This window comes from Corvus cornix, chromosome 14 (assembly GCF_000738735.6).
Source record: "Corvus cornix cornix isolate S_Up_H32 chromosome 14, ASM73873v5, whole genome shotgun sequence".
Taxonomy (NCBI): domain Eukaryota; kingdom Metazoa; phylum Chordata; class Aves; order Passeriformes; family Corvidae; genus Corvus; species Corvus cornix.
In genome coordinates, this window is record NC_046344.1 from 8,061,553 (window position 1) to 8,080,171 (window position 18,619).

General features: G+C 51.5%; 1 protein-coding gene across 2 annotated transcripts in view; it reads right to left on the reverse strand.

The window, feature by feature from the left end:
- Positions 1–18,619, reverse strand: part of PKD1 (polycystin 1, transient receptor potential channel interacting) — a 79,763-nt gene that overhangs the window by 41,385 nt on the left and 19,759 nt on the right. Inside the window, exons 2-6 of one of the 2 annotated variants that reach the window (XM_039559992.1) lie at positions 6,633–6,704; positions 6,047–6,118; positions 4,552–4,721; positions 1,877–2,545; positions 1,431–1,611 (exon numbers count right to left, since the gene is read on the reverse strand). In XM_039559992.1, the coding sequence (XP_039415926.1) occupies positions 1,431–1,611; positions 1,877–2,545; positions 4,552–4,721; positions 6,047–6,118; positions 6,633–6,704 (1,164 nt within the window). Of the gene's footprint in view, positions 1–1,430; positions 1,615–1,876; positions 2,546–4,551; positions 4,722–6,046; positions 6,119–6,632; positions 6,705–18,619 lie in introns of both variants that reach the window. The other variant, XM_039559991.1, reaches the window with a different exon arrangement.

Sequence of the window (18,619 nt, forward strand, 5' to 3'; positions counted from 1 at the left end):
TAAAAGACAAGCTGCTGCCTGGCTCCCACCCTGCCCCACTGCCCAGCGCATTCCATTGCAGGGGGAACAGGAGGACTCTGAACACTCTCTTTTGAAGCAAGATGTGAGTTCTCCTCTACCTCTGAGGAAGGACTGAGCTGCCTTGCTGGGGCAGGAGGAGCAGAACAGGCCTGGGGAGGCTTGGAAGGGCAGAGGGGCAAAAAAAAGTGGGGTCCCCTGGATGGTCCCATCCTCTGCTTCTGCAGGCAGGGAGGGACCAGCTCAGCACATGCTGCTCCTGGGGAGGCCATCCCATGTCAGGAGCAAAGGAGAGGAGAGCTGCTCAGTGCCCTAATGGGAAACAGCTTCCTGCTTCTGTCATCTTCCCATAAGAAACTATGGAAGCTGCACGTTCCAAAATCCTGCAGCTCGGCCCATTGGCCTTTTCATCACCAGGGAAATCGCATTCTGGAGCTGCCTCCTTCATGTTCATCTGCATGGATTAATAAAATAAATATATGGACTAGAGGGGGGTGGGAAGGAAAGCGCTGTGGGGCAGCAGCTGGGGAACAGCCCTGTTCCCTCCAAGGTCTCGTGATTTCTGTGTGCCGCAGCCCAGCAGCTCCACACGCAATTCCTGCCACATCCCAGCACCCAGTGACCAGCTCCTAACCCGTGGAGAGGGACAGCCTCCCTTCCCCAGAGCAGGGACCACATGTTTGCAATCTCAGCATCCAGCCCTGTGTGAAGGGAACAGGGCATGGATACAAGAAGGGGCTGTCAGCCCTTGAGCGGGAGCATTCAAAGCTGATGTCACACGCAGCTGTTCCCTTCCATGTGCTTTCTGGGACGTGTTTGTGAAGAGCCCATCTCCCACAGCTGCAGCTGGGAGTGCTGACAGGGCCGTCAGGCCCTGAGAGCTCTCCTGGTTGTCCTCCCTCCCCCAGAATGACTTGCTGGAGACAGGGCACTCAGAGGGGCAGATTTAATCAAAGGCTGACACTTGCAGCACTCTCTGTTTATAAAGCCCAGTCCTGAGGTGGAGCAGATGCTGCTGGAGAGGAGCACTGATGTTTCCCAGGATGAGAGACAGGAAGGGGAAAGGTCTGGGCTTTGGGCTGCAGCCATGTCTAAGGACACAAGATCCCTTTTCACGACATTTCAGAGGCATCCACAAACACAAACACAGGGTACAAGAAGCCCACCAATCTCTCAGTTCCCAACTGTGATTTCCAGCCATCCTGCCCCATTCCTCTTCTTCCCTCCACAGCCTTTAAGGAAAGAAGCCAAGTCCAGCAAGGGCTCAAGCTCTGCTTGTTCCTCCTCTTTGTTCAGCAGCCTCACTCCCACCATCTCCCCATACTCAGCCTGCACACAGCACTCTGCAGACATGCCCTCAGGAACCCAAAATCTGTCCCTAGGTGATCCCAATCCTTCCCCTCCTCACTTACCTGATGACATGAGCAACCAGGAAGCTCTGGATGTCAGGGCTGCTGACAAAAGCCAGGTCCCCATTTCCAAGCTCCTGGCAGTGCCGCTGTGCCTCCAGCCACTCTGCCTTCTCCACCACTAGCTGGTAGCAGTGGTTATTTCCCGGGAAAACCAAGCCCTCAGCAGGGCACATGGGGTGAACTGCTGCAGAAAGAACACAGGAATGATGTCCTCTCTATGGGCCACACATCCCAACCCAATCTGGGCAGAGAGGCTCCAGGAATGTCCCAGTCCCGAAGCCAACAAACCCCATTGCTGTTAAAGCGCAAAACACTGCTCAGCCAGGGAGCAAGGAGTGCCCAGAGGAGTCATCCCTCATCCCTCACCCCTCACTGGGAGGCGAGGCCAAGGGGAGGCCCAGGACCCAGTGCCAGCCATCCCAGCACCCCCAGCCAGCCCTGCTCACCCCTGCCCAGCTCTCCAGTCTCCGCAGTGATCCCGTACAGCACCGCGAGCCCGGTGCCGCCCCTATTGCGGATCTGGATGTCCAGGCTCTCGTTTGTCATGACCAAGGAAGGACATTGCAGTTCCAGCTGTTGGGGTGAAGCCACCACCTCAATTTCTGCCTGCTCATATAGGATCCTGGAGCCCACAAGGATGGTGGCAGTGACATTGTACTGCCCGGGTAAGGCATAGGTGTGCACAGCTGTGTGTCCAGTGGTGTTGAGAACCTCTGTCTGGTCCCCAAATTCCCACAGTAAAGTGCTGACAGCAATGGGAATACTGACATTGAAGAGCACGGGCTGGTGCAGGCTGTACTGGGGCTGGAGTCCTGTGAAAGACACAGACAGCTGTGCCTGGAAGGGCGAGGGGACAAGTGAGGGGCCACCACAGCCCTGCCCAGAGAAATGCTCAGTGCAAAATGGCAAACAGCCGGAGGAAGAGTTTGTCTCATGGGCAGTTCCACACAAACACTGCCCCTGGGAGCCAAAACCTCCATACTCCTGGTCTTGAGAGTAACAGAGGGCACTGCAGGTCTCCTCGGTGAGGTTCCCAGAGTGGACAGACGTGAAGAGGATGACAAGCTCAGCTTCTTCAGTGTGGTTGCCTGTCAGACACGTGATGTACTGAGCTCCTGCAGGACAGAACAGAAGATCCTCTTGCAAAACAGACACTGGGATGCCATGGACTGGTGAGACCCTCCAAGAGAACCACCCCACACTCCTAGGAATGGAATTCCCCTGCGCAGCTCCTACTCTGAGCATTTCCTTTTTGAGACTTGCCTGGGAAGTCTTTAATCCCCCAGCAACAGTGTCCAAACTCTTTATGCTAATTAGTGATGACAGAAATAACAAGCCAGTCACACAGATTTATGGAGCAGCAGCACTCAGTAAATAAAACAGGGCTTTGGAGAGACCGACATTCCCATGGGACATGAAGCTGCCGAGTCTGACACTCAGAGGAGCCCACAGTGAGACCATGACAAAAGGGTGTCCTTTGGTGGTACCCTGGCTTGGTCTGGTGCAGAATGTTTCATCACGTGCTGCCTGGGACCTCCAGCAACAAATCCAAAACCAAACACGCTTGGGCAGTGGCACACTGGGGACACAGGGGAGATACCGATGGACTCTCCACCAGGCCTACTCCCTGAGGCACCTTTCTCCATGGGGAGAGCCAAGAGCTTCCCTCCCTGCAGGAAAACATGGTGCCGGAGAGGAGGGCAATGCCAGGCCCAGCTGCACCCGAGGGGGTGCAGGGATGCCCACGGGAACAGCACGTGCTGCCGACAGGGAACAGGGACACACACGTGCATGGACACAGAGCCACGACAGCCCCAGGCCCAGAGAACAGCTCATTCCCCTGAGTGTCATCCCCCCTCTCTGGCTTGCACGGGGTGGGACGTTTCCCTGCCACAAACACCCAGGCAGGGCCTCTCCCTCGGCCTCTGCCCACGCGGCCTGGCCACGTTTGCTCCGCTGTTGCTGCTGGTTGCTACAACATCCCCCCCAAACATCTCAACAGCTCCAGTCTCGTGCGATCTTCCCAGATCAAACCCATCCAACTGTCCAGCTTCCTCCACGGCCTTCCGGCAAACACTGAGCCACTTCTCCTAAGAACAGTCCCTGGAGAGGAGCACGGCATGGGAACTGCTCTGTTTTCTACCACCAGCCTGGTCATTCTTCATCCCCTGCCGGTCACTAAGAACTGTCAGGAGCTGGCAGGCTGTCCCAGCCTACTCGCATTACACTGAATTACCCAGAAGGCAGCCTCACATTATTGTTTCCACACTGGCTTTAAGTAGTTCAAGAGGCAACAACTGATTATCAAGAGCAGTAACAGTGCCAAGTGTTTTTCCCTTTGACAATTCCTGCAAGATGCTGCAAGCTGGGGTAGCTTTGCTGGGGGAAGAGGAACAACCACCACCCAGATTTTGGTCCTGGGGATCACTGTGCCTCACCAGGCAGCTCAGCTGGCCCCCCCACCAGCTCTGGGTCCCTCAGCCTAATCCCTGCACACTGTCACACAGCTCTGGGTCCCTCATCCCTGCATCCTCCTGTCACACAGCTCCCAAATTAAAGGAGATGCCTGCTGCCTGCCATAGGGAGCCCTTACTCTCCCTCTCTCTCTCTTATTCCGGGATAACCAAACATCTAGGCAGGATTAGCCTTCTTAGGGCTCTCCTTTTTCCAGTGAATCACTGCCTGACATTTCTCCTGGCCAAGCAGTCAGAAAAATGCCCCTGCAGCAGGTAGCTGTAGAGCAGGGCAGTGTTCATTCAACGCTCCCAATGTGGAGCCCTGTCACCTGCAAAGACCCAACTCAGCATGTCCTCAGGTGCCATCACCTCCCATCAGGTTTCAGTGCTTGAAGTCAGCCTTTTCAAACCCTGGGAGAATGAAAGCCTGAGGCTGCAGGTCATGGAGCCAGTGTCCTGTGGTGCCTGGTCTGTGATGAGGGCTAATCTCAGCCCTGGTGTGACTGACTTGATCCTTAAGGCACCAGCATACAGACTGTGTGACCAACACCTGCTTAATTAGATTAGAACTGGTGACTCGAGGTCTGAAGAGGCTGATGTGATCCCAGCTGCCCCTGGGCCCATCACTCCCATGCAGTCACCTCCACCCCACAGCCTTTCCTTACCACAGGTGGCATTGAGGAACACGACATCGAAGAGGGACAGGTTTGCCACCTCGGGGGGGTGGGCACATCTCGTGTCCAACGCCTCAAGGACTCTCACTTTTCTGTCTTCCACCCAGCGGGGCAACCAGGACAGTTTGCAGTCACATACAAATGGATTCCAACTTAAGTTTCTGTCAGAGGGAGATCAGAACAAGTTAGGGATTAATGTGACATGTGCTAAGCCTTAATTACAGCAGTGTGCCGAGCCCTCCCTGTTCCCATCTGTGCCACTCCACTGAAAGGCTTTGGAATAACTGGGAGGGGAGTTAACGAATAGGGAATCAAGCAATAATTAACGTGATTTTTCTAGAGGCTAGAATTAGGCAAGTACTCCAAGTACTTTTTTAACTCTACAAATAATTGTTGCAATTAGAAGCAAATGACAGACACAATCATATATCTAAAATAACCTGTCATGCAAGAGCCCCTGGATATGAGGGCAGCCTTTCCTGCTCAGGGGACTATTTACAGCTCCATTAAAAAACAGCTAAGAGAATAAAATTGATCTGTCAAAAAAAGAAATGCAAAGTCAATGATAATCTTTCCATGTGGCAGTTCAACGAAAAGATGGAAACTTTAATTGCAGCTAAGCTTGATCCAAATTACAGCCTTTGGCACTCAGCTGTGAGCAGGACAGAGCTGGAGCTGTGTGTGGAGCTGATGCCAGCAGGGCTGGGTGTTCGCAGGGCTGAGCCCTGACTTTGGGGCTGAAAGCACCACTTTGCCACCAGGCCAAGCAGGGACAGGCTCCCTGGGACACAGCCCACAGGGCCTTTGTGTCTCTATCCAGAGTCACTTGTGAGCCAAACTGCAAAGCTGAGAATGCTCTTTGTGTCCCGTCCTCAGGGAGAATGTAGGGCTGAGTTTTTCTCTCGCTTGCCAAGAGGGCTTGCATGGGGTTAATCCTTTGGCTCGTCCAGAGGCAGAACTGCCATTTGTGATGTGACTTCATGGATCTCTTCCAGAAATGTGTGGCTTCCCCATAACATCAAAAGACTTCAATTAAAAAACAAAACCTAAACACTTGGATCACTTAGGGACAAGTGACTTGAATACCTCAGTCAGGACCTACCAGGCTTCAGGAATCACTGGATCCTCCAGTCTCAAGGTGTGACCATGCAAACAGGACTGCATGACCCAGAGCATGGTCAGAGATAAGAACCTCAGCAGAGCTGGCGTGGGAGAGAAGCAAGGAAGACAAGAAGGCAGCGGCAGAGATTGGAGATATCCAGGAGACAGAGGCACAGATAAGGAAGAGGTCAGGACTGAAGGACACCAACAGGACCCAGGAGCAGGACACAGCTTGAGAAAGAAACTGGAGACACCCCAAAAGGCAGCTGCTTGGATGCCCAAGATCTCTCCAAGTCACCACAGCCTCCCACCCCACCACGAAAGGAAGGAATGTTTCAAGGAAAGGTCTACATAAAGAACTGGGAAACAAAGAGGATGAACTTACATTTCACTTAAATTAAATAAATTATCAAATATTCCATCTTCTAATGTAGAAATCTGGTTGTGGCTTATATCTCTGTAAAAGAGAGAAAAGTTCATCATGTTAGAAGCGACTTCCTTGTCACTGCGGCTTTTCCCTGTGAGGGTGCTGAGGCCCTGGCACAAGCTGCCCAGAGAAGCTGTGGCTGCTCCATCCCTGGGAGTGTCCAAGGCCAGGCTGGACAGGGCTCTGAGCAGCCTGGGATGGTGGAAGGTGTCCGTACCCATGGCAGGCGGTGGCACTGAATGGGCTTTAAGGTCCCTTCCAGTACCAATACACATTTTTGGATAATTCTCATTCTCTGACCTTGAGCTCCTCTCCATCCAGCAGTACAGAGGGTCAAATCCTGCCCAATTCCAAATACCAATAATTCCCAAATCACCAGACTGAGCAGCTAAAGGCCTCGAGGAAGGAGCCCACAGACAGGACCACGTGGGGCTCGGGAGATGAGGTAAAGCAAGAACGAGGCAAAGCAGTGCAACATGAGCCAGGGCCCAGCTCAGACGTGCTGGGGGCACTGGGGGGACTGGAGGGCACAGCATGTACTTACAGCTTTGCCAGCGAAGTCAGGCTTCTGAATAGCTCAACATCTAAACCACTGATCCTGTTATTGGAAAGATCCCTAAGGAAAGAAAAAAAAACATTTTCAGCCTTCATTCAACCTTGTTTTGTCACACTTCCATTACCAGACCTCAGAAGAGCCTCACTCCAAACTCCAGCCAGAAACCCAACTGGAAATTTGGTGTGTTGAAGGCAGAGCATTTTTCCCAGCCAAAGAAAACACCCTTCCCAAAACCATAAAGGACTTGCTGCTCATATAACCTGGAAATAGAGACCAGGAGTCTCAGGATGTGCCTCCACTCTGCAGCACACCTGGAGCAATTACACCACACCACACATGGTACTAAGTGTGATGCATCGTTTAAAAGACATTCAAGTCTAATCTATGTTCAAAGAAGTCCTTAAGAAGTAATTTAGACTCAAGTAGTAATTAACTCAGAGAAAAATTTACGATTAACTTCCAAGTGAGTTTCTCGTGCCAAAGCCCTGATCAGTAATTACACAATTGATGTGTCAACTCTACATTTTAAACATCTTTTTGTCTCTCTTTGGAAAAGCTTAAAATGGAAGAAGCAGCAACAAAGAATATTTTCCATTTGAAATCAGGACAGATTGTCATTCTAAAAGGAATACTGCTTAAAAAAATCTCCAGTTGCTCCCAGTAACACCAACAGCCTTCAGCTCATCCAAACTAAACTGTCCCTGTCCAGCCCAGCTCTCTCCTCACCCACCATCCTCCTTCCCAAATTTAAATGTCACTCAGAGAAGAAGTGAAAGTTTCGCTCATCAGCCTCCACTTGTTCCCAATTAACTTCGCTATTCGTTTTCAGACAAATCTCCTTTGGCCTAAACGTTCTTTTAGCAGCATCAAAACACTTATTCCAAGCCCATATGATGGTTCTTATCCTTCATGGATTTCTGGCAGAGCTCCCAGGAGAGGACAGGGCTGGACACACTTTGCCACCAGAGCCGTTCTCCTGCCATCTCCTTTCTCACTTTTTTTCCTACAAACACCTCCTCTCCTTTCTCCTGGCTGTCTCACCTGTTATTTCTACCCCTTAATCAATTATTTCTTGGTTTGATCTGACATTTAAACTTCATTTATCCAAATGAAAATAATTCTGCCAAACTGGCACGAAAATTACGTACGATTCCAGGAAACTGGGGATAAGTAACAGGGATGGATGTCTCTTTAAAAGGTTTATTTTCCCTGATTTTGCTGTCTGGGAGTTCTTTGCCAAGCTGAGACTGGATTCAGAAGAGTTCACCAGCAACACCAATACAGAATCCAAGAAATGTGCAAAATAAAAGTTCAATAAATACATTTAAGAAAGGATGCTAACAAAAATATCCGACCACTCTAGTGATCTCTGTCTCAGGGCAGCTGGGACAGCAGTGGAGGAGCACAGAGCATCCCTGGCTGAGTCACACTCTGCACAGGGGACAGCAAAGTCACCCCCAAACCTGCTCCCAGCTCCCCCTTGGAAGACAAGCACAGAGACAGCTCGGACTGGAATCCAGGCTGCTGCCAGCCAGGACAGACCCCTCCTTGGGGAAGCCCCAGCTCCACTTCTCCTCAAGCACTTTCTGTACACTGAAGCCCTGTCCCTGCACCCTCCTGCACCACTGCACCTGTGTGGGAAAGGACCAGACCACCAAGCAGCCACCTTACAGGGAGCCCAGTGCAAATATTTCCCTTCTCCTCTGAAATACCTGGAAGTCGCCCATTTAGTTTTTAGGCAGCACCTCAAGTCCAAGGAAAGGAAATGGGAGTTTCAGCTCGGATGCTTTCCTGCTCCTCGCCCAGACAAGCAAAACCTCCAAAACAAACCATTCAGCTGCTACAAAAACAGGGCTCTGCCATTTCCAAGAGCCTCTTCCATGGTGTTCCTTGACTGCAGGGGGAGCATGGCGCAAGGGGAGGCTTGGGAGGGTGTCAGGACACTCGGATCCTGTCTTTGGGGTGCCAGCACTGTCGTGTCTCACAGCTGGAGAGGGCTCCTGTGCCTTGTTCTCCTTTATCTGCTGATAAAGAACCTTGGCTGGCATCCTGCACACTCCACAGCCCAGCTGATATCAGGTGTGATCAGCTGAGCTCACCCGTCTGACCACCCTGACCCACAGCCCAGTGTGCAGAGATGTTCCACCTCTGGGATTCCCAGGGGAGGGCTGGGGCTCAGCTCCAGAGGCTGTAATTAACCCAAACCCAAACCCAAACATTTTGTCACACTTCACTACAACTCAGATGCTTCCCAAGGATCCCAAGCCCTTGGTTCCCACCCTCTGTCTCCCACATTCACAGACGCTGCTGAGCTCCACCCAGGCCAGGCACCAGCTGGCACCCACCGGTACCTACAAACCAGGGCCAATTCCCTTGCTGCATCCTTGCCCTCATGATCCCGTGAGGAACTGGTATAAAACCTCTCAGCTTTCACCCTCCCTGACCTCCTGGGTGCCGAGCCTGCGAGGGAAGCAGAGCTCCTGTTGACAGGACAGCAGGGAGAAGTGAGGAATGGTGGCGGATCCAGCGCCTGCCACCTCCAGCCAGGAGCCGGGGAGCTGCCTGCTGCCTTCTCCCACTGCTCCCTCTCCAACGTGTATGGAAAATCGTGTTATGCCTTCCTGGCATAGAAGAGGTGGCTGTGAACCAAGCTGGGCTGCAGAAAAAAAAATAAACCAGGAAATACTGAGCAATAAAAGCCAAGGCAAAGGCTGTGGGACAGAGCTCAGCCTGGCGGTACCACAAACTGCCACGACTGTATTTTCCCAGCCCACTGCCAGGCCGGAGGAAATTCAGAGCAGGTTCAAAGCAGAGCTGAAGCCAGCAGCAAACAAGGCTCTCCATTGACATTCTCTGCACACGCAGCCTGCTGCCCTCCTCTCAAGAAGAAAGAAAAATGCAGTTTCCTGTGGCTCAGGGGACTTCAGGAACACACTGTGCCTCCTGGAAAAGGGCAACCACGAGTCACAACTTCTCAACATTTTACACCTGTAAAATGGAGCAATGCAATGCCAGAGGCTGGGAGGCTTCTCCACATTCTGTGGGACATGGGGCATGAAAAGTCACCAAAAATTATAGTACAGGACACAAACAGTGTTACAGAGTGCTAGCTCCCCACACAGCCACGTCCCGCTTATCCGCCTAGCAAAGGGAGAGATTCAAATACTTCTGGAAAAGGGAGTTGGTTTTGGGAGGAAGGTGAAGCTTTGGAAAATAAGGGAATATTTAGTAATGAGAGCATCAACCTGAGCCTTGGGAGCCTTCAGCTCCATCCCAGCCCTGCTACCGACTCCCTGTGTGATGCCAGCTGCATCCCTGAGCCTCTCTGGAGCTGTGGATAGCCACAGCCCACCTCCTGGAGAGGGTGAGGTTGGATCCATCACAGACACCACCAGCCTGACCTGCTCCTGATGGACTCGGGGAATACTGGGGGAAAAAGCATCAAGAACTGGCTCCTTTCTCAGCTGCTGCTCTGCAGCAGTGCCGATGGAAGAGGGAGGGAACGGGAGGGCTCGGTGCTGATGGAGGGAAGCAGGAGGGAGCAGGAGGGCTCAGTGCCACCCACTCCATCCCTCGCTGATGCTCAGAAGCCCCCCCAGTGCCAGCCCAGGGGTTATTCCTGCACACTGTAGTGGCCAGACTGGTTTTGGGGCACTGCTGTTTGCTCCCTCATTCCACAGAACATGTAATGTTCGGCACAGTATGGGCGGCCCCGCTGCCAAGCCTGATGTCATGCTCTCATTATGTCATTTGTGGGCCCGTTCTGCCTCCATCTCACAAAAAAGGAGGGAGGGGGAGAGAGGGCAGCGCTTCCCCAGCCCTTTTGGTGCATGGAGCCCTGCCAGAACAGTAATGGGAAAAGCATCCAGAGATGGAGAAGCGTCTGAGCGAGAGGAGCCCGCGCAGCTTGGGCAGAGCACGGTGGGGCCGCAGGAGAGAAGCTCCAGGTCGGTAAGCCGTGATCAAGGCTCAGGTTTCTGTGGGGCAGTGAAGCTACAGAGGTGCCAGGGAAAGACAGCTCCCAGCAAAGCCCAGCAGTGCTCCCACAGTGCTCCCATTTCTCACCCCATCATGCAGGTTGTGGCTGCCCCTGGATCCCTGGAAGTGTCCAAGGCCAGCTTGGACAGGGCTTGGAGCAACCTGGGACAGTGGAAGGTGTCCCTGCCCATGACAGGGGGTGGCACTGGATGGGCTTTAAGGTCCCTTTGAATCCAAACCATTCCAGGATTCTATGAAAAGCCAGGCTGCACCGTTCTACACCCTGAGACCAGTCAGGACAAGGGACAGAGGGACATGTGAGATGGCTGGTGAGACACAGCGAAGCCCAGAGCTTCCAGAGCCTTCCATCACCTGCCAGATCCACAAACTGCCCAAGAGATCCCCTGCACAGCCCAAAAGCTGCCTCCCATGTTGCCATGGCAAACACTTCCCTGTCTCCAGGAACAAAAGGCAGCACAGAGCTGATCCTGCCTGACACACAGAACAGACTTTCCAGAAAAGAGCAGGAAAAACTGTGTGTGCTTTTGCCCGCCTGAGCCAGGAAAAATTACAGGTTTTTGCTGATCTGATTCCTTTTTTCTTCATCTTTTGGCTTACACCTCTCCAAGGAAGCACAGAAGAAACAGTGTGCAGAGGTGAGGATAAAAATTATTTCCACAAATGGCTATGGAAATATGAAAAACCACGAATTTTCCTGTGTGCTGGGCACAGGGAGCAATGCTGTGGTCCTGCAGTAGGGGCAGGGACACCCTGGCTGGTAGGAACAGTCTCACCACTCTCCTGCACCAGGAGTTCTCTGCCTTTCAACACAGACAGGAGGCAAACAGCACACGGAGATCTTCATCACCAGCTACTGGTTTCAATCATGCTGAAGCAGGGATTTTCCAAGGCCAAAGGATTCCAGCTCCACCACACATCACCCCCAAGAGCTGCGGCCCAGCACCAAGAGGGGCCTTTCACTGGTGGCAGGCAGCTGTGAGCACCCTCATGTCCCCGAGGCCATCACAGCACGATGACTATTTATTTGTTCATTTTGAATTTATGAGTTTCAAATGCTGGCCCAAGTCCTTGGCTCTCTCTGAGGAATTTGCCCCAAAAGACTTTTCATAAAAATTCATCTAAAAATGGAATATTATCTTCTTACAGCAAAATCCTAATTGTTGATACGAAATGCAGGGCAAGATGAGCATCTTTGCAATGTTCTGTATACTCTGTGTTCTCCTGAAGAGAGTAAAGCACTCCCAGTATGCCCTCGCAGGGCAGCTGTGCCAGGAGCAGACCCCGATGTCTCTCCCACCTCCTGCAGGATCACAAACAGGTCACTCCATCACTGTGGGCTCCCTGAGCAGGGGGATGAAGCAACGCTCCTCCCTCACCTCACTGCCTTGCCTCATCCTGCTCACGCCTCCCCCTGAGCACCAGCACAAGAAGACTCTTGGATTTGTAGGAGTAACTTGAAGGTTGGGGCCACAGGCTCTTCACAGCTCAGGAAAAGGGGCTGTGAGAGCCTGTGCTCCGAGACGCAGGGAAAAGACTGAGCTGAGAGCTCAGGGCACCCCAGGTGACACAGTCCCTCCTACATTCCCTCTGCTCCTGTGCCCATGCCTCATTCCTGGAGCAAATGGAGGAGGTGAGGCTGTAAACACCTGCAGGATGCGCAGACAGGGCATCCCTGTCACAACCAGGGTGTCCCACCCACACCCAGGCCACCCCCACCATGATCAGAGCACTGCATTCACAGCTATGGCACCCCTGCCACAGCCAGGGTGTCCCAACCACGGCCAGGGTGTCCCAAACACAGTCACTACATCCCCATCACAAATCCTCACAATAACCTGGGCATCCCAACCCTGGCCAGGGCACCCCCACGAGGGTCGGGATAAGCCCTCCTTCCAGGTGGGAGCTGTCTGCAGAGCAGCTGTGGCTCCAGGAGCAGCTCCTCGCATCCCTGCAGCCAGCAGCTTTCCGTAAACTTTCCCAAATATGGTTATGAAGCCGGAGCAGGGATGGAGCCACTCGCACAAAGGGGACGTGTTACCTCATGCAGCGACGTCATGCTCTGGCAGGGCCATCCTGGAGGCCATGGCATCATGTGCTCCATCCCTCTCCCCCTGGCCAGGGGGCTGGGAAGGGGCTCCCAGGATCCAGGACCCACAGCTCAGCTCCTCTTGCAAGTTATTCTTACACTGAACTGACTTCATCTCCTCACTCCCAACACCCAAACAGTGCCAAAGGCAAGGCAGGCACTGGGGTGTCACCAGTGCTTGGGGAAGCCAGGAGGGTGCTCCAGTGGGGCAGGGAGAAGGATACAAGGATGGCCACCATTATGAGAGGTCCCTGCCACCTTCTGAGCCATCCGAGTGACCAGGAGCTGGCACTGACCAGGGCTGGCGCCGGCCACGGTCCTTCCCTCGCTGCCAAGAGGTGACTTCATGTGGCACAGAACAAGGAAGAAACCTCAGGCATCACCCAACCCTGCGACACCACGGCCAAGGATGGGAACAGCAGAGACCTCCAGCTTGGGAAAGCAGCAACCCAAATACTGAAATCAAGCTGATGTCCATAATTAGCGCCGCACGTAAACGAGCTGTCTGCAGCTCCAGCCAGGGAAATGTCAGCCCTGCAAGCACACATTTGTTTCATGGAAAGTCTGCAAAGCAACCGACAATGTGATAAATCCAAGTATCTCCCCAGCACACGTAGCAGAGCTCAAGCAGATCCTATTAAGATGCCTGCAGCCCAAATCCTACTGCTTTCCACGCTGATCCCCACTTCTTCCCCCAAAATACATCTGTCCCCATGTCCTGTGCCACTGTGTGCCAACACACAGCAGTTCCAATGCCCAGCTCTGGTCTCCTGAAAACCCAGCATGTTTCCAAGTCAGCATGTTGGGAGCCCAGGGACATTTGATTTTACCATAAAAAGGGAGCCCTCTGGAAGCTGTAATTTAGGGATTACACAACTGAGCTGCTCAGTGCTTAATCTTCCTTGCACAAAGTAAGGAGTTTTCAATAAATGTTTAGGTATTACTGATATTAATTCACCACTGGGACAGGGAATGGCGTAGATAATCCTTGTGCCCTGGTTTTTTATTACTTAATTTGTATTTATTTTATAAGTGAGGCTTTTCCTTGGACAGCTGTCCTCTAGGGATGTGAGAAATAATAAAACCCCAATGCTACTTAGTCCTAGCACTGTAAATTCTGCAGTACACAGCAAAGTAGCCACAGGCAGGGTTCAGGGGATGCAGGAGGCTCAGGATAATGCTGGACTGATCACAGGGATGTGTCACTGAGCTGACACGGGAGCTGGAGCCAAGGGACATGAAGAACTCCAGGAAGTCTTCTCCAAAGCACACGTCCTATTTGCAAACACTGGTGAAGTCTGAATGGCCTGTTCCTTGGAAACCTTCTGGGGTATCTGTGTTTTGTATCCCAAAAGGAACAGGGGAACAATTTGGGCATCACTGATACAGAATGAGAGCCACGAACCAGGGACTGCCTGATCCTCCAAAACACGGGGAGATCTCTAAAAACCTTCATGCCACTTCCGAGCTGAATTCAGAGCACAACCCAGCTGACAGAAGGTGAGACTGATAAGGCAGTATCAGATCAAAAGCAATTTCTTCAAACACTTGGGAAATAATTCTCTCATTTCTCACAAGGAACAGTCAGAGTGTTGTCAGGCACCAGCACCGGCAGCACAAACAAAGGAAAAACAAAGCCACAAGTAGCAAAACACAGCACTCAGAGGGGACCAGGAAATCCTGGAATGGTTTGGGTGGGAAGGGACCTTAAAGATCATCCAGTTCCACCTCCTGCCATGGGCAGAGACACCTTCCACTAGCCCAGGTTGCTCCAAGCCCCGGAGTCCACAAAGGATTGAGGATTTAGGAGAAACAGCAGCAACCAGGCAAAACCTCTTGTGACAGGTAAAGCAGACATGCAAAGGGCACATAGGCAAGTCTCATGGCCAAAGCCATGAGGTGGCTGAAGGACAGTGTCACCACATCCCTGACTCCCTCTGGGTGTGGGGTGAGCTCCTGCTGTGGACCTCCCACTGCTGGAGCAGCACAAAGCTAAGCAGACCAAACTGAAAGCATTTTTGGTCATTTCCTCCTGAGTTATTTGAAAAGTTTGAACTCCAGGCCCTGTTCCCAAATTCCCCAGCCCATACCTCCTGCAGGGCACACGGAGCAAAGGGATGGGGACAGCACCAGCCTGGCTCCACACAGACCTGCCAGGACTCACCTTGGTGCTGACACGGACACAACTTCCCCTTCCCCCAGTCCCCAGAACCGGACTGTCCCTTCCCACGTCAGGTAACGCTCCTCAAACCTTTCCCTTTCACAGCTGACAGTCCCAATCTGTTCAACCTTTAGCTAACAGCCCCCTCCAACACCTCCAAGTTTTCCAGGTTCCTGGGTGGTTGCTGAAGAAAAAGTTTTGTGTCTATTTTAGTCCTGTCTGTCACTTGATTTTCATCTCCAATATGTTTTACCAACAACACTTCATTTAAGAGGCTCCCCATTTTAGGCTCTCACCAACATCCTTCAGCTCCAGCATGGGATGTTCCCTGAAAATAGCTGATGAGGAAAAAGACAAGAAGAAAGGAAGCCCCAAGAAGAAAGGAAGACCCACTCAGGTCCAGGCCTGGCAGAGCACTGTCAATGATGGAGGCCAACTTTGAGCAGGATTTTGCAGCACAGCCTGTCTGGAGAGCTGATGAGCCTCTTGACTTACCTTCTTCTTCCCCAGAGGGAAAACTCATGGATTCGGGGCCATCAGATTAGTACTTGGTATGTTTAAAAGCAGCCCAAAGTAAACAGTGCTGCTCTGTGATGCTGAGCACAGCCCTGAGTTCACAGCCACTGCCTGCGACAGAAAATCCCCAGAGCAGGAGAGCTGGGAGCAAACAAACAGCAAAGTGCAGCAGGTTCAGGCCCCCAGACCTGGCCAAACCACGGCTGCAGCACAGTTCAGTTGTGTTTTCCCTGCAGTCCTGATGTTAGGGCTGCTTTCCATGGTTTATCCCAACAACTCAAACACTGCAAATCATCAGATTCCACACACCAATTCTTGTGTCAAGCCCAAGCAGGCAGCTCCCAGCCTTCCAGAGGATGTTGCCATCTCACATAAAGACTCTGAGAACCATTGAAAGGTTTGGGTTGCAAGGGACCTTAAAAGCAGGATGGGGCTTGAAGCAAACTGATGTGGTGGGAAGTGTCCCTTCCCATGGCAGGGCATTAGAACTGGATGGGCTTTAAGGCATCTTCCAACCCAAACAATCGTTTGGGTCAAGTCTGTCATTCTATGAAACGTTCTGAAGCCAGTGTTTAATCCCTTTAATATCTATAGTGTTGATTTTTTCATTCCAATTCCTGACAAATACATGTGACATTGAGTCAAACTCAAAAATTTGACTCGGAATTCAAATTCTGACTTCTTGCAGAAGTCAGATGTGTATTACATCAACATCAGCATCTTCTGCTCCTCCATCTGTAAAGTTACTTAAAAGGCAGAGGTTTGGGAGATGAATTTTCCATAAGTGGATTTTCCATGTTGACTGCCACTAATTACACCATCCCCCTTAATTTTTAGCTAATGCCATGCTAGTCACAGCAGTGTTTCTCCCTGGGATAGAAAATCAGGACATTGGGCTAATGAATGTTTGTACCACCCCATTTACCTTCTGTTAACACTGGCAACATGTTTGTTTTGACCCAGTCCCTGGGAATCTCCCCAAGGCCCAAAAATCCATTAAAAGTGAACATTAATAGCCCAGAGGGCTCTTCAGCCAGATCTTTTAAAATTCTTGGATGCAAAATATCTGAACTTGCTGGTTTAAGAAGGTCTAACATTAATAGCAGCTGTTTAACATCCTCCTCGGTTACTGTTGGAGTGGAAAGTGTTTCATCATCCTCATATGATACAAATACATCACCTGGCTTTTTTCCAAATAGAAAGCAGAAATATCTACTGAGCAGTCCTGTCTTTTCTGTATTTTCATTGATAATTTGACCATGCTCATCTATTAACAGACCAGTATCATCTAATTCCTTTAATTCCCAATACACTTGTGAAACTCTTTACTCTTTTCAATCTTGCTGGACACAGACTTTTCCTTAAGATTCTTTTGTTTATCAGTGTTTGATGGGCCTGAGCTGAGCCCACGCTCATCACAACCAACCTTTCTCTTTCCTATCTTGTGTATTTACTTTCTGTAAAAGCTTCCACTTCTCATTCAGGCTCTGACAATGCCAGCGGCAGAGGTTTGAGCATCCACAGTTTCTCTGAGCAAGATGTGCCCTGGAAGTGTTCCACCACCCTCACAGGGAAGAATTTCTCCCCAATATCCCATCTAACCCTCCCTCTATTGGTGTGAAGCTATTCCCCCTCTTCCTGCCACTCTGGGCCCTTCAAAGTCCCTCTGCAGCTTTCTCTGTGTCCATGACTGACCCTGTAAGGGCTCCTCTTTAGGGACCTGATGCCCCAATGCTTTGTTCTCCTCTTCCTTGCAGTGAAGATGATAAGGAAAGAGAAAATTAGAGAAGTAAAATCTTAGTGCTCTCCTGTATCTTCCTATTAAAAGAGGACCAGCCCCACCACGTGTCCCTCAGGGATGGTTACAGCCTTAATTTGAAGCTCCTTAGTTTGAAGCTCTCCCATAAAATGCAATTTTCAGTCTTCTCCGCTCTCCATGCAAACTATTTCTTTGAGCAATTAAATCCCATCTTCCCATTTTCTTTAATTCTGGCACATCCACAGCAGCTGCTTTGTCCTTGACACGCACAACCCCTGGATACCTGTGGGATGTTAATCATGGAATCCCAGAATGGTTTGGGTTGAAAGGGACCTTAAAACCTATCCACTTCCAACCCCAACACCTTCCACTATCCCATGGTGCTCCAAGCCCCGTCCAGCCTGGCCCTGGACACTTCCAGGGATCCAGGGGCGGCCACAGCTTCTCTGGGCAGCCTGTGCCAGGGTCTCCCCACCCTATGAGTCAAAATTTTCTTACCAACAGCCCATCTAACCCTGTGCTCTTCCAGTTCAAAAGCAACAGAATCTTGGAATGGTTTGCGTTGGAAGGCACCTCAGAGATCATGTCGTTCCAAGCCACCTTATCTGCACCCAGTCAGCCAAAGTTCCCACAATTCTTCCAGAGAACACTGTGTAAGAGTGGCACTGTGTAAGAGCCCATCGAGGGACCCCTCTGTGACCATCCCAGCCCAGAACATTGCTGAGCTCCAGCAGACCCTGGCTTTCCATGCCCAGGGCTGGGAGCCACATGCCCAGCGCGGGTGCAGCTCCTTGGGCTCTGTGTGTGTGTTTGTTTGGGATTTTGTGAATAGGGCTGCTTAGCATGTTGAGTCCTCCCCACAGGGCTGATGTGTTAGAGCCGATTGGCTCCCTATTCCCCGAAGGAAACATCTGCACATTCCAGACACATTCTGTAACGGGAGTGAAACCCATCCTTGAAGTGAAATTTTACAGCCTCCACAGTGCAAAATAACGATCGCTGGCAAGGGCCAGTGGAAAAGTAATGTTTAAAATATTATTACAGGGAAGCGGCTGCCAGAGCCTCAAATTAATCACTTGAACGTGTCTCTGGTGCGTTATGTAACGCTGGGCCAGCTCCCGCCCGGAACGCGGCTCCGCTCCGGCCACTTCCCGCTGCCCGGCTCCCCTGCTCTCCCCCAGAGCCAGGACAGACCCAGGCTCCTATTGCTGCCATGGGGACTGACATCCCCTTCTTGGAGGTCTCTTTCAGGTGGGCTTGGGGGCCACATTTCTTCCAGGTGTCCAATTTTTTCTTGTCTTAAAGGAAATCCCGGGAGAGACAAAGACAAGGGGTGTTTCTCCATCACCTCTGAAAAGCAGCGTCTGTCACAGCCCTCTGCAGCAAAAGGAGCTGCTTCCCACCGTGGTCTGAAGAAGAGGGAAGCTACAGGTCTGCTGGTTAAACTGGTGTGC